At 34.7% G+C, this 16,687-nt stretch overlaps 1 protein-coding gene across 6 annotated transcripts in view; it reads left to right on the forward strand.

Moving 5' to 3' along the window:
• FMN1 (formin 1) overlaps window positions 1–16,687 on the forward strand; it is a 189,289-nt gene that overhangs the window by 92,606 nt on the left and 79,996 nt on the right. For all 6 annotated transcript variants that reach the window (XM_062619315.1, XM_062619314.1, XM_062619317.1 and 3 more), the window contains 2 exons: window positions 6,787–7,571; window positions 10,634–10,784. In XM_062619315.1, coding sequence (XP_062475299.1) covers window positions 6,787–7,571; window positions 10,634–10,784 — 936 coding nt within the window. The remainder of the gene's footprint in view (window positions 1–6,786; window positions 7,572–10,633; window positions 10,785–16,687) is intronic.

Here is a 16,687-nt window from a genome sequence, read left to right on the forward strand (position 1 = left end):
GAAAATGCCTTCTGAGCCATTCTAAGTGTGTAACTGATATACTCAAATACTGAATTATTAAAATTCTCATGCAGCTTTATATCTACGTTTCCTTTCTGTAAATGGAGATTTTTCGTATTGTGTTTTAAATAGTAATCTAGTAAAGATCTGCTTTGGTTTGTGGATGTTTAATGATATTTGGCATGTCAAAATGCAGTTTAATTACAGAGTTGAATAACTGTGCAACTTAGTTCCTGGAAGAATAATGCCTTATTTTTTTAAAGTGTAATCAAATAGCTACATTTTTGGTGTCTATTTGTAGCTTTTACTTAAGTGTAGTTACTTGAGATTGAGGACCTGTTCATACTATATCCTTGTAGAAATGGTAGCTGTTTAATATCAATCTTTACAAGTAATTGCAGGTGTTGTTAAATCAGAAGTTGTATTTCATAACATGAAATATATATGTGTGTGTGAATCAAAATTTATGTTTTCACAGTAAATACTTAAATTACAAAACATTACATGAATCAGTGCTTAAAATGTTGCATGAATTTTAAGCTATCTGTAGTCCTGTATGTAAGTAGTCATGCACATTATGTTGTTTTTTTTAAAAAAAAAAACTGTATTTTGCAGTGTAACTGGGTATATTTTAATGATGTGCTCTGCCAATAATTTTGTACTCCAGAGTTACTGTCCATAAGGCTGTATTTCTTTCTCAACTACCCAAATGCCAGTAACTGTTAAATAACTGAATATTCAAAAATATCTAGAAAAACAATGTTCTTCATATCCACGATGGTAAAATTTCTTCCCAACTTCTTGTACTATTTTTTAAATTGGAAGGATAATTGCGCTCTGTATACATAGCCTGTACAAATATTTAGAGTTCCTGAATGTTTGAGAATGGTCAATCATTTAGCTTACTTTTTGACTATGAGATGTAAGAACAGTTCTTGCTGCATACCCTTGAAAATGGTGATGTATCATATGTAACTGATTATATTGGTTGAGGTGATTATTGGAAGGGGATTTTGATTTTTATGTAAATTGGCACAGGTTTAAGGTTTTTTTCATGGAGAAATCCTTTCCTAAATCACTGATTGTTGTTAAAATTTAAAACAAATGATTTTATTTTTTTTTAAGGACAGAGATTTAACAAAAAAGGACCTCTTTTTTCTTTGTCAACACAATACAAGAATAAAAAGTGTGAGCTCTTCCAAAAGCTGAAGATGAAATTACTTAAAATAAAAAAAAAACAAAAAGTCAGAGGCTGTCTGTGAAAAATTTGGTTTCCCTCTCTTTTCCATGCACAATACTTTGATGGCCACAATACTATAAAGAATAAATTTAAAAAAAACCTATAAAGTCTATGAAAATGTTTTTCACTGGCAACTCAGTAACTTACCTTTCCTTTCTTCTCTTCTGTTTTAATCTCTCTCTCCCCCTTCCACTCTAGATACCATATGCTTTGATACTTTGTTTCTTCTTTGTTCCCATTTTTTTTACTTTCCATGGCTTGGCATAAGTAACTGATTAGACGTAGCAATCAGTGTATACAGTCAGAAGGGAATAAAATCGAGCTCACTTTCTCCCTACTACTTTGTTTTTCCCGGCTAATTAAGAGTAAAAACTAGTAAAAGTGTGTGTTTCTCAGTTAAAGAAGAGGTCTGTCTCTGATATACTTAGAACAGCCTTGTTCATTAAAGATGTACCATTTTTACACAGTCGCTTTTTAGAGTAGAATAGCGCTGTAAACACTAGAGAAAAAATATTATGCATTAACAGCGAAGCATTAACTCGCTATTTACAAAGCAAAAGTTCTGCATATTGCTAGCTCTAACCAGTGGCTTAGAGATTTATTTTTTTTTTTAATGTTTTACTGCTCCACGTAGGATTTTTTCGAAACATTTATGGTGCAAATAAGTCTTGACTAATAAGAACGCAGCAACTGATTTCTGAATGTAGGTTTTTGTAGAGATATATGGTTTCTTCATATTCATGCATACAAATTGTTATAAAATTTTCAATATCAAAGCAATTCTATGTCATGGTTAGAAAGTCTTTGTCCATGTAAAATCACATTATATAAAGCTGTAACACAACAAGTACATACTTGAGCTGATTGCATTTAATTGACTATATAGACTATAATTGACTGTATTGACTGTATTAAATGAGGCCGTAAACCTTTCTCCTACCTAAGCACAGAGCAAAGCTGTCATGTTGGCATTTAGATTTGTCTGTGTCAGTCGGCATTATCATGTCAGACAGTGAGACAACCCGTAGGTTACATTATCAGTGGGAGTATTTAGTCTTTTTTTTCTTTGTTTTGCTTGTTTGTTTGATTGGTTGGTTTGTTGTTTTTTTTCTGTGATAAATTACATGCTTTATCATTAGAGACTTTAACGGTTAATGGAAGTATACTGCACTGATTCTTTTTCTTCCTTTGAACATATGCTTTATATGTTCCTGAGCCTCACAGGACCAAGGCTGAGCTGTTGGCATTATATTTGGAAAATATATCAAATATATCTTGTCTTGTGTCAGGTCACTTAGCAGGTGCAAAAATAATGTCACTGGACTCATACAGCAGAGGGGTGTGTGTAAGGAGAAAGGACCTAAAGACATTAGAAAGCCATTCCAGAAACCTCCTCTTGTTTTCCAGGTTATGATATATCAGTATTTTGGATATTTACATAATCACTTTTGTATCATAGCAATAACAATTATTTTAGTAAGACGGGTGGTTTTTTTCTCATAGGGGTGGCTTTTATTTTACCCATAAACAGTATACTTTCAGGAAGAGAGTAATACAGGTCTTCTAAGCTTACATATAACTGTCTGTGTTTAAGGGAACTGGTAGTTAGCTGGGATCATTTGCTCTGGAGAGGTGATTTTAGTCAAGGAAAATGGATTGTGCCCATTCCAGTGGCAGATACAAGAGGCTTGGTGAGGCTTGAATAGCAAATGGGCATGGCCTTTATTTAGTCAGAATCAGAAGTGCAAAAACTCTGAAACCTATGTTTCATGAAATGGCAGATTTGGAAGCAAAATAAGATTAATTAGAGAGAGGGGTAGACTAAACTGCCTATTTATTCAACCTCTTTAAAATGGATATTGGAAGCAGAGAGCCTTTCAAGAATGGAAAAAGAAGTCATCATCCAGGAAGGCTAGTTTTAGAAGTGAGAAAAGCACAGGATTAAAAGGATAATAGACAGCAATCCAGCTGAATTGCATCAAGCAAATGTAGGGGTTCAGTGGAACTATTCTTCAACAATAGAAAGAAACTAAGGACGCAAGGAGGGTGTTACCCAGGAAGGGTGAGGTGAAGACAAAGGCAATGTAAATTGAACCTGGAAAATCAATACTGAATGAACTGCCCCAGATTTCAGTATCAGTGATTGTGAACACAGGGAAAGCATTATTCTTAAACTGAACATACACACGACTTTTAGCAGCTGAATAGAGCACAAGGACTGTGGTTTTGCAAATGACATTTGTTTCTATTTATATGTTCTAATATGGAGTTGTTGACTCATGATCAGTTTGTGTTACGCTATCACAGATCCTTTTCCCCAGGAATCACCATATTTTTTTCTTCCCCCCCCCCCTTCTGCTTCAAATAGCTGTGACCAAATTGCAGGTAGCTTTTGGTCATTATTCAATTTAACAGCAGTTTCCAAAGACTCTGAGCCTGGTGCATGACGTGCCAAGAAAACAGACTTGGTATATTTCCAACATGATAATAATAATTGCTGATGTGATTCAGTAACAAGATGCTGAATAATTTTAACTGTATCTATCCAACTGAATAATTTGAACTCTTATCTGTTCAAGTGCCTATAGATTTGAATTCAGCTAAAAATTGGTTCTTCCCACCAGCCACAGGTATTGTTGTGTAGCCATCATAAACATTTTAAAGGAGTGTTGACAGATGCCTGGAAATAAAACTGTAAGCTTTGGTAGACATATGTATACTAAAGTAAAAAGAACTTTGGTTCCCGTTTAGAGTTAAACAGCATTTTAACTGGAAATGCACAAATGCTTCAAGCACTAATTTCTATTCAATGAAATGTCTCTCTTTTCACATTATATTTTTAATATTTCAGGATTCTGGTGACAACATATAGTATGAAAGTAGTTTTGATTGATTTATTTCCCACTTGAAATTGTGAGGTGGAAGTAGTTTTATTATGCTGCATTTTAGTATGTTGGATTTGTTTAGAATAATGTGAAGTACAATAAGATTCCATTATTCCTATCCTTAGTCTCACTGTAAGAAAGAAAAGATTTTCCTGGATATGTACTGTATCGCCAATTGCTGTAGAAAAATTTAGTGACCATGTAAAATGTTTTAAATTCTACCTGCATGGAATGACTGGATGCTGTTTGATTTCATTTAATTTGTTATAAGATTTTAGAGCATTCCATCTCTCATGAAGAAATGTTTGTCAGTAAGCAGACCGTTATTAAGAATATGTGTTATGTGTATATTTAAAAATAGTATCTATATATATTCTTGAAAAACCTGTTGAAAATACTATCATGGTTACGTAAACTGAAAAGATTTCAATATTATTTAATCTTATTTCAGTGAACAAAATCTGAGGTGTAAGGCAATCAAAAATGTGTTTTATTACTTAATCTTACTTTATTAGTTAATCTTACTTCTTCAGTTAGATAAGACTGATTGTTTGCATTGATGAGATGTTCAGAACAGATTCCCAATGTCTCATTTTTGTTGTCTGCATTTGTTTTTTTTGCTTAGTAATTTCATCTTTAATTCTTGTTTACGTTTATCATTTTTATTAACAGAAAATAATTTTGAAAATGTGAAAGAGTAAAAAGCAAGAACAAAGTTTAAAATTATTTCTCAAATACAGTTTTGAATTTGAATCACCAATTTTATATTGTCAATTAAAGATAGAAGATCTGAGGTTGCAAATGTACAGAATACTAACACAGTTGCTTTCATGCCCAGTTAGATGAAATAAGTATTTTTGTTAAATACTGTGCTTGTTTTACAGTGTGTTTTTAAGGTGACTTCAGATTTACTGCTGGAAAAATCTTTAACATTCAAAGTAAATTGTTCTATCAGGTAGTTTCTGGTGTCCAACAGGGGCAAAATACTATGATAAACAAAATAGCTAAATTCCCTAAGGCAAACCTACTTCAATGCCTCATTTATGAATCAGCATGCCAAATTTAAAAAGAAAGGTGATTGCTCTGGAGCAGTTCAGATGACAGAAAATCTTGTGATAGTTGAACTGAACTAATAATTAAACTGAGTGAAAACAAACTTTGATATAGTAACAGCAAGTAAAGCCAAGTAAACAACGTTCAATTTGTTATACATACTAGTTCTAGTTCTTCGATAAAGCTAATAGAAATTGGGTTATTTCCAGTACAAATTGCTGTTCGATTCTCTTTGCAAAACTTTCAATTTCCCACCTTTATGCTTGCCAGTTAAGGGAAGGAGCCTTTTGTATCCAGTATTTTCAGATTGTTTACTTTGGACTTTATCTTAAATTGATTTAGAATGCAAGTTGATTATACTGCTGTAAAAAATAACGTATTTTTTGCATACCTATTGCAGCTTCTTTGGATGATATAAAGTATATTACACTGATCTTCCATACTGAGCTACACATGCATGAGTTAGATGCATAGTAATTAATATTGTGATCTATTAAGTCTGACATAATAGTCAAGGTGAAATGTTAAGTAGGGAGTTCTATATTGCTGCTTCTGACCAGCACTGCGGGATTTTTTGAAGTGTAAATTGCTCTGCCTGCAGAAATTTTGGAATATCACAGCTCATTAGCTGCTTCTGTTGAAATGCTGGCTTCCATTTGTACAGAGATCCTGAAAGAACCATGGAATATGCTCTTTCAGGAGTCACTGCTTTAAAAAGAAAGAACAGCAGTCAGCTGCCTGATAGTAGCATGGCATAACAGAAAATAACTTGTAGGGATTCAGTCATCTGGAAAAGCAGTCTTAGATTAAATTACTTAAAGGAGAGATTTCTGTGTCAAATGTTTTGTATTTTTCTGATACATGGTAAGAAAAGTGTTTTGGTTTTTTCCTTACATATATATATTCTTGAAAGACTGTTATTTCGTTCTACAACAGTGAAACCCTCTTGATCTTGGTTCTAAGATGTATTTTCCTGAGTTTTAGGTTAAAATACATGAGGTAGAAATGAAGTTTCAATCTAATAGTAAAGATAAATTTGAAGGAGAATTTGTGTACTTTTGTGAATTTAATAGATGAGAACACTTTTAATGGATTGAGAAAGTATTTTGTTTATTTAACGTTTTCTTGGGGGGGGGTGGGGGAGAGAATTTCAACTTCTGTTATGTTTATTTTTTACTTCCCAACATGTTAACTATGTATATGGCATATGTATGAAATTAAATAGTCAATAAAATCACGTCATAAGTGCAATACAATTTGAAAAAGTTACATTTCTCCTCATATTTAACCAGTAATTATTTCATTCAGCCATTAGAAACCAGGAAGTCTGCTTAAAGGCAAGGTACAAGTTAGAATTTGCTAAATTGATGTTCCAGAGCTGGAAATACGTTTTGTTGAAACATACACTGATTACACTTGTTTAAAGATGAGTAGTAGTCTATTTATGTAATAGCTTGTAATAAAGCTATTTAGAACTGGGAAAGTAAAGTGTATGTGTCTTGGCTTAAAGTAAAAATATGGGCTAAATGTGAAGATTTTTAATTACAACAAAATAAACACTTTAGAAAATATTTGCATTAAGGTGTTTTTTTTGTTGTTTTTCTGCAGTCTCAGTTTGAACTCAGGGTATTCCATATTCGTGGAGAACATGCTGTATCAACTGCTCAGCTTGAGGAAACAATTGCATATCTGAAGAATGAACTTGATAATAAATTAAACAGAAGGAGTGAAAAAGCAAAAGATATTGGCGTTTCTACTGAAGATGGTAACCCACCAAAGACATACCGAAATGTATGTATACAGACTGACAGAGAAACTTTCATAAAGCCTAGTGAAGAAGAAAACAGAGCTGTGAAAAATAACCAAATAGTACCCAAAAAGCTTAATATTTCTTCTTTGTCACATAATATTTCTGCCCAAAGTGAAAATAAGGACAATTGCAATGTGCAGTCTTCAGAAAGTGTCTTACCTTGTCAACCGAAACAGATGCTGCCTCCTCCACCATTAGCACCACCGCCACCACCACCTCCTCCTCCCCTTCCTGATTCTTCACTACCAGGTTTAGCTCCTCCACCACCACCTTTGCCAGTGTGTACGACTTCACTGACATCTCAGTTTGGATCTGGCCCACCACTGCCACCTCCACCTTCTGAAAGCTGTAGGAATTTTCAAGCACCACCACCACCTCCACCACCCCCGCTTCCAGGGTCAGGACCTCCTGTGCCTCCTCCACTGCCTGGATCTGTCTTACCACCACCCCCTCCACCTCCTGGGCCTGGGTTATTTTTTAACAGCACTTTATCTTCAAACCAAGGTCCTCGAAAGCCTGCCATTGAACCTAGCCGTCCCATGAAGCCTTTGTATTGGACACGGATACAATTACAAGATACCAGGTAAAATATATTTATTTGGACTTGCTATTTATACACTGTGATACAAGGGCATGTATACCATTTAATACTTAAAAAGTTAACATTCTAGGAATGTATAGCAGAATCAGTGTAGAGACATGGAATTTATGTGTTTGTTCCGACAAGAACAGAGTTTCATTTTTGCTTCCCAGTCACTTCAGGTAATACCATCTTCAGAGCTCTATGATGCTAGTTCTAGAACCAGTTAAACTGGGACCTAACCTCTGTGTTTAATTGTGTCAGAGCAGGAAAATTAAAGCATATGTATAAATATATGCAGCTTGGGAACATGCAGCGTGAAGAATCCATTAAGGAGTATCAATACTTACAGACACCTCTATAGTTAAAAAAAAATAAAATTACCAGTCTTACTGTGATTCAGTGCTGGGATAAAATGCTAGATATGCTTGACGGGAGGGGTCTTTCCAAAGTGACCTTGAGAGACTTGAGGAGCAGGCCTTTGCAAACTCCATGGCCAGCAAGGCCAAGTGCAAGGTCCTTCACCTGAGTTGGGGCAATTCCTAATATCAGTGCAGACTAGGGGGTGAATAGATTGAGAGGAGCCCTGCAGAGAAGAACTTGGGTATTCTGTCAGATAAAAAAATTGTGCTGGCAAAGCAAGCTTGAAGCCCAGAAAGCCAGCTGTATCCTGGGCTGCCCTAAAGTATGGCCAGCAGGTCGAGGGAGGTGATTCTCCCCCTCTGCTCTGCTCTGGTGTCACCCCACCTGGAGTACTGCATCCAGCTCTAGGACCCGCATTACTAAAAGACATGGATCTGTTAGATTGGGTCCAGAAGAGGGCCATGAAGATGATGAGAGGGCTGGAACACCTCTCCTATGAAGACATGCTGAGAGAGTTGGGCTTGTTCAGCCTGGAGAAAAGAAGGCTTCGGGGGAGACCTTAGAGCAGCCTTCCAGTACTTAACAGGTGCCTCCAAAAAAGCTGGAATGTGACTCAGGGCAACCTGTTCTATGCCTCACCACCCTCACAATAAAGAACATTTTCCTAATAATCTAATCTAATTCTATCCTCTTTCAGTTTAAATCCATTTCCCCTCATCCTTTCACTACATGCCCTTGGAAAAAGTCCCCCTCCAGATTTCTTGTAGGCCCTCTTGAGGTATTGCAAGGCTGTTTTAACGTCTCCCTTGCACTTATATATAATTATAATAAATTGTAGTTATAAAGTATTTAAGTATAAAAATTATTTATGATTATTCTTAATATTTTATTTTACTTTAGTATATTTAAGCACTGTAAATTGAATATCTGTATTTAAATATATTTAAAATTATTTTTAAATTTAATAGCAATTTATTTGAATTTAATTTTAGTTTACAACTTTTTGATTGAATTTATTTTGATAAGGAAAAATTCTGGTATAAGAAAGCATTTTAGTGTGTTAATATTTTATAATAAATGTTTTACAGGAACAAAGAGTTTAATGAAATATCAGTTATATTCTTTCAGTGATTCAGAATTAAAGGCATTGAATTATTTTGGAGCATGAAATTTGAACATTTTGGTTTTACTTTTCCATAATTGCTAGTGAAAAAATGGTTTCACAGTGAAGAAATAGTTGGTCCCTAAACAAGTGTTATTGTAATTCTTTCAATTCACTGAAATCAAAATGCTTGCTCTGAAATGTTGCTGGTTAATTAAGCTTTTGCTGAATGCAAGGTAAGGTCCCATTCATAGCTTTCTGGTGAACTGCTGTTCACCAGGTGTAGTGGTCCAACATTTTCATGGTCTGTACTGGAACTAGAAACTTCTTCAGGGGTCTGCTGCTCAGATCAACAGCCAGCGAAGACTTCAGAGTTCTTCTTTTGGAGCCAGAAAGAATCCTTCATTTTTCTGTGTTGCTGACACAAACTCTGGTATTGGGGAGAGTGAAGCTGTGGAGCTGTAAGCATGTCCTGTGGCACAGAATATGCTGCATCAGTGGATGCTAATGGAGTTCCACAGACATTCACAATAGTAAATGTACAGTTGAGTGCCAAGTAAAAAAAAATCCTAACTCTGAAATACCCCATAACTTTGGTTTGCCTGAATCTGTAGGTGTTGCATTTTCTGCAAATTACATCTAATAAAAGTATTTTTAGTGACATCAGCCATTCGTATTTTCTAGGGGGTTTCATCCCTTTTTTTTTTCCTTGCAAATAATTTCACTGTCTTGTAGTGACATCTGCTGGAAGAAGTGGGCCCACCTCCTGCTGATAAACAGACAAGAAGAGCACTCAAAGTTTTGTCCAGCATATTTTCCAGAAACATTGAAATTTTGAAATAGCTCCTTCAGAAATGAAGTGCTGTGTTTGCAGCACTACATTGTATTTTCTCTAAATCCAGATAATATTATAGGTTTGTTTAAACAAGTTCCAGACTGTTCCAAAACTAAATCTGGTTTTGGAAGGCAAAAAACTAAGGGAAGATAACACACATTTAAAATTTACAGTGGGTTGAATGGAGCAGAACACTGGTTAGTCTCCAAAAATATAGGCCATGTAATTACTCTAGTTTCTCAGAACTGCAACAAGGATAAATATGAACATACAACTGCAGCTAACATGCAGTGAATCAAGTCCTATACAAATGACCTCAAATGGTCTTAAAATATGGTTGAGTAAATTTTGTTCACTGTTTGTTGACATTGTTTATTTTTATAGGTCTAAATAGTTTACTGGGAATTTTTTAAAACTGCTGTTGAAATACTCCTAATCCTAGTTGAAGTGGCAGAAATCTCTTGAGACATATTTCATAAGCTGCAGTTATAATATTTGGTTGTTGTACCAAAAGCTGCAATACAAATAATGCATTTTAATAGTCTAGCAGGCATAGATATGGAATAGCTAAACTGTTTGGAACAGCCTTCTGTAAAACATTTTGATTCAGTGCAAGGTATAGGGAAAGAATGCTGATTGTGTAGCAGCAGTGCATGTTTCTTTGAGTTTTAAATCTATTGTGAATTTTCATCTGATGCAGTTAGGTCTAATGTGGTTCTTCATAAAATTTTATTGAAAATTTGATTATTACCTTTTCCTTTATAGGAAAACTGCTATGCCAACATTATGGGAATCATTAGAAGAACCTGATATACTTGATACTACTGAGTTTGAATATTTATTCTCCAAAGACACCACTCAGGAAAAAAGAAAGCCATTATCAGAGACTTATGAAAAAAAACCCAAGGCCAAAAAGGTATTTATTCTTTCTTTGTAGTTGATTCTTTTGTGTCACTGTTTAGTTCTACATTTTAAGAAAACTCCCTTTTTGTTTATTGTGAACAAACAGATGATAGGTTTCTAAGTCTCATTTCAAAGCAAACTGCTGATTTAATTCTTACTTGAGAATGTGGGCTCTTACTTACATTGGAAGATCTCTTGCCTTTGAAAATGAAAGTTCCACATCCCAGTGAGGTAGAGAAGGTATTGTATAAGAGAACTGAACACAAATTCTATTACGTACGTGAAAGTCCCCGTATTTCAGGCTGTGTCTGCCCTTGAACTGATTTATAATTAAAGGCTGTCATTGTTACCCTAGCGAACCTCTCTTCCACTGAGATTAATTTTACTGGAAAAATAAAGTATAAAGCAACACAGGGCTTTATATGTTAGATGTTTTGAATAATGAATGCCAGAAAACTTTTTCCTGGTATAACTGAAGAATCCATTCAGGAATGGGCAGGACAATCATGTCTTTAATGGACAAAAACTTAAGCAGTACTTGTGTCATTACTATAGCACAGATATTGTCTGCCGTAGCCAAGATCCATTACAGAGAGAGTATATACTTGTCAATTACTGTGTGTAGAGAGGACAAAGAAAAGGCTTAGCAATATTTGCTGTTTGAAAATCAGGCTAACTAGTAATAAATACTGTTATTCTAAACCAGTGTGGTTATATCTTAGAAACCCATTTAAATATATCATAAATCTCTTAGAGATTACCTGCTTGGAACCACAAGAGGGCACTTTGTATGTAAGTTATGCTATCTTAATTTTATAATACATATAACATGAAATATACATGCATAGATACGTATCAGTGCAATCAGATCTTTCAAAACATCTTTAATCATAAGCTTCCTGTACTGTGTTTTAGCACAGTATTTAGTGAGAAGTGTTAAATAAGACTATAGAATTGATAAAATTCAAAATTCAGTAATGTTTATAATCCTTAAAATGTTAGACTGAAGTTGAGCATGAACATCTCTGTGAAAAACATTTTGACATACTTTACTTGACAAACTCTTCGAGTGCATATTGCATCTAGTACACAGCTTTTGTACACATTTCATTAATTTACCTCTTTCAGAAAAAAATGTTTAATAGGAAATACAGGTTTTAAAGAACTTTGAAAAAGAATGTAACCAGTGTAATTTTAAGAAATGATATGAACAAATAATTGCATTTCTATTTCAAAATCTCACCAATTATGTGAATATACCTGTTTCTCTAGGTGTATGACAGCAAACCAGGTAGACAATTAAGCCTGTGTTCCGAAAGATGAAATCTCATCATTCTTTTTCTTGTTGTTTTGTAAACTAAATTATTTGCTACATCAGCACATTTTTTAATAATCTCTCTTAACTTTATGTCAAATCAAATTGGAAAATAGTTATTCCATTTCACCATGGAAAATAACGGTATAATAAGTACTATTTCTTGTGAAAAACCATTGTGTTTTCTTTCAAAGATATCTATTTATGTCAGTGTTTCAACTCTGTTTTGCTATTAAATGTAAACTTATTAAGACTATTTTAAACTTATTATTATAACATATTTACCAAAATAAATGAAATTAAAATGTTGCTTTAAAGTGCTGTGTGAAAATACAAAGACTAAAGAGATAAAGAGTTATATCAATTATTACGTCTTTAATTTGGTAAAAGTCGTGGGATTATGATCATGATGTTATAAACCATGGGAATTGTAGGGCTTCTGTGAAAACTTTAAAAACCCGTGGTCAGCAATACTAAGCTTTCCATTATTTGGTCAATTTAAACATTAAAAATAAATCAGTTTTCAGAATTCAGATGAAATTTGAATTTAATTGCATATAGCATTTCCTTATTGCATATCCTGTCTTTCCACCCTTCTCTGCTAAATAATTCATAGTAGCTGCTGAGTTTTTACAGCCAGTCCTCTTGGATGGTCCTATGTTTTTCTTTGTCACTCTGAAAACCCAGATGTCTGCAAGCTGGCTCCAGTGGATCAGTCTCTGTGGCCTGCAAGTGATACAACAGTAGAGATACATTTTATTTAGATATAGGAGGGTTTATTAGTAGATAGTAACAGAAAGCTCCCATAGATTAATGTAAAACTCTCAGTTCTGCTGGCTTCATTTGTGTTTTCTCATGCTTTTTCTCGGCTCAGCTTTTCTTGCCTTTTTTCTAACAATTTTGTCTACCTACTAGGGTTTTAAAAGAGCAATCTTTTTCTTTGCTTCAGTACAGAAATCTGTGCTTGTCTGGCCTTAAGGATGCTACGTGTGTTGTAGTGTATCATATTCTATAGTCTGTCTTTCTACAGACATTAGGATAGACATGAATCTTGCTCTTCTCTGCAGAAACTGTCATATTTCGTACCATTTTATATATACTAAGTTCAGCCTGCTTGGTATTTAGAGAAAAGATAGGCCATCAGGTGGTGCAGGATTGCTTATTAAATCATGATTACTTAATAAATTTCTCCTTGAATGAATTACATCATGAATTACATCAGTGCTTAGCAATCAAATTCCTTATGGAATTGAAAGTAAGATTCTCTCAAATTAGAGGGGAATTGTTTCTCATTTAATTGGGTCTACTTTGTAAGACTAAGGCAACTTTAACAATTAGTAGCTTGTCAAATGGTGACGTCTTTACCACCTATTTACAGTCCTCTTGCAGTTCTAAATAATATTCAATTTATTCTCAGAATTATTATTTTTTTGTGAAAGAAGTGAAAATAATCTGGATGCTTAGTCTGTGAATGTTTCTATGGAAAGAATCACATTAAACCTATAGAAATTTCACTCTGCACTATTCTTACATATTTGTCCACATAGTAGACACCTTACAGCAACACAGATTAAAATATTCACTGTATGCTATGCTTTTCTTGCTTACAGCTGGTAGACATCTACCATTTTCAGCCAGAAATATCTAAATACCTGCATAAATGGAAGGGATAGTGTGTTTTCCAGTACTATTTGGCAAGCTATGCTCAGAAGGGGAACTTCTGAGTATGTATTTATATTCATATGTATTTATACGCACATATATTTAATGTGCATACAATATAATACATAATTTATAAAATAAATCTTTGTAATATCGAATATATTTGTACTCATATATATACTCTGTGTCAAAATAAGAGAATATATTGAGGATTCTCTGGGCATCTATGCTGGGTCTGGTTAGTTGGTATTTTCACATATGACCTAGATAATGGAATATTAACTCTGCAGCCACCACCAAGTTGCAAGAGACTTCAAATGTACTAGAGCAGACCCTTTAGAAATCTTCTGTGTATCAGAGATGTGGTCTAAAAGGTAGGGACTAGCACAAAGCTAATACAATTAACAAGATACCAGTTAACTCTTGGCTCACAAAAGTAACATGAGTTGCCAAATCTGGTATTACTTAAAAGTGAAAATGAAACTCTGATAGATTGTAGAAGTATTGCTTGCAAGACGATTTATTCAGCCATGTCTCAGTTAAGAAATGCGTCTAGATTTAGGCACTACAGCCCTTCATTACAAATGTTTAATAACTGTAAAGAGTAAAGAGTGAGAATGATGAAAAGTGTAAAAATCATCTCTGAGAAAAGAATTGCATTATTATGATTGTTTAGTCTAGAAAAGAGAAGGTTGATTGGAACACACAGTAAGTGTCATCAAGTGCATGCAGCTGCTGCAAAGAAAAATTATGAAAAGCTTTCTAAGAATAAGGATACCAGAGGAATGCAGAACAATTTTGGGTAGGGAGACTGTGTTTCTATATTGGAAGATCTTTATAAAAATTTGTTTAGAATGATACACATATAGTTGATACTGTCTTGAAGTGTGTCCTGGGTTCAGCAGTAGCAGTCATTTTCCTCCTCCTTGGTAGCTGGTGCAGTGCAGTGTTTTCACTTTCGGCCTGGGAACAGAGCTGATAACAATGATGTTTTGGTTTGGCCAAGGACTTTGTGAGCCTCATGCTCTGCAAGGGAGGAGGGGAAGCCAGGAGGAAGCAGAGACAGGACACCGGACCCAGGCTAGCCAAAGAGGTATTCCATACCACAGCACGTCATGCCTGGGGTGGGGGGTAACTGGGAGTTACCCAGAAGGACAGGGGCTTCGGGGTCGAACTCGTTTCTCGGCGGGTGATATTGTATTCTCTTCCCTTGTTATTTTCTCTTATCATTATTATTATTGGTGGTAGCAGTAGTGATTTGTGTTATACCTTAGTTACTAAACTGTTCTTATCTCAACCCGTGGGAGTTGCATTCTTTTCGATCCTTCTCTCCCTCCCTCCGGGAGTAGGGGGAGGGAAAGAAGGGAGGGAGTGAGTGAACGAGTTGCCTGACTGGGTTTAAACCACGACAGTTCTGCTGCTACTGCTGAACCCAGGACAAAGTGCATAAATGCTTTAGATGACATCATGATTCCATTACCTCGGTAAAAAACATAAAATCCATTTTCTGTCCATTGTCCTGTGAATGAAAATAGGTAGATATCCTGTTTTCCAGAGTGGAAACATTTTCATGATTCACAAATTCTTTGCTTTCATGCCCCCAGAAAATGGCTTATCATGGAATGGTTATTACTTGAGTTACACTAGTTTGTTATTACTTGAGTTACACTAGTTTCTACTGTAACTAGTTACTCTTATTGAGTTACTCTAGTTTCTAGAACCTATCATCCTGACATGAGGATGAAATTATTAGAATTTGAAATGTGGTTATTAAAAAAAAGGTATTCTAACAAGTATGTAGAAAAAAAAAAGGAAGGCAAGCTAAGAACCTTCCAGCTAATATAAATGTATATAAATTGCTTCAAAGACTGAATAGAGGGTGGTTTATTTTTTGGCATATATTAACTTATTTTGGAAAATATAGTACATTCACTTGATAGTGAAGCAATGTAAGAATAATACAGTTTAAATGAAGGTCAGATGTACCTTTCTGACATACTGGCATATTGAAGTTTGTTGTGGTCATGCTTATCTGGACTTAGAAGCTCTGCAAAGTGTTTAGCTGCTCATGCTTCTTCAATTGTTCACTCCTTTGGAAAATTTAGGAACTTTGGAAAAAAACTCTTATTTTTTCCCAACTCTACATCCTATGAAATATTTCAGAAAACCCTGAAATGCAATCTTGTAAATGAAAGTTCCAAAGTATTACGTAGATAATGGTCAAAATATTTTTTTTTATTTTTTTAAGCAATATGTCTGTCTTTTCTGGATGAAGATGATTTGTAAGCGGCGAGGAGAAGCAGACAGGCCAACCCAATATGGGTGATAAGCAACTTCTAGTTTATTTGTGACGCAGTTCACACATATATAGGAGTGGTATTCAGCCACTCCTTCTTGGCATAACAGTATTGGTTAGCCCCCCACAGCTTCCTCCACATTCTCCTCCCAGGTCCGGTCTCTGGCCACCTGTGGGGGCCACCCCCTGCCTTGCTTGCACAGTCCTCCAGAACTCTATGGTTCTGCTCTTAGAGTCATTCTGCAACAATGATTTACTCTCTAGATAAATATATTAGTTATGTCCCAATATTGGAGCAAAATATAGTGCAGTATATTTAAGAATTAATAACTATGATTCTTCTTTCATAAAAATGTTCCTGAATTGTAAGACTAAAAGCATTATAATCTTATATGAGGTAAAAAAATGCAGTAGTTTTTTGGATGTGATATTTATGAAATGGAAAATAGACTACTGCTTGCTTGGAGAAGAGACTTTCTAAGAACTCTACATGGATAAGTAATGTATAGAAGGAGTAGATTTTATTTTGTAGCATAGTTCTGAAATGGTTGAATTTGCAGCAAGCAAAGTTGTAGTTAGTGGACAAAATTAAAGTTTATTAGCACATGAAAATCAGATTTCTCTCTGGTTTTGGTTAATTCAG

This window comes from Pezoporus occidentalis, unplaced genomic scaffold (genome assembly GCF_034315485.1).
Source record: "Pezoporus occidentalis ecotype Australia unplaced genomic scaffold, CSIRO_AGI_Poc_V1 ctg21, whole genome shotgun sequence".
NCBI classification, from domain to species: domain Eukaryota; kingdom Metazoa; phylum Chordata; class Aves; order Psittaciformes; family Psittacidae; genus Pezoporus; species Pezoporus occidentalis.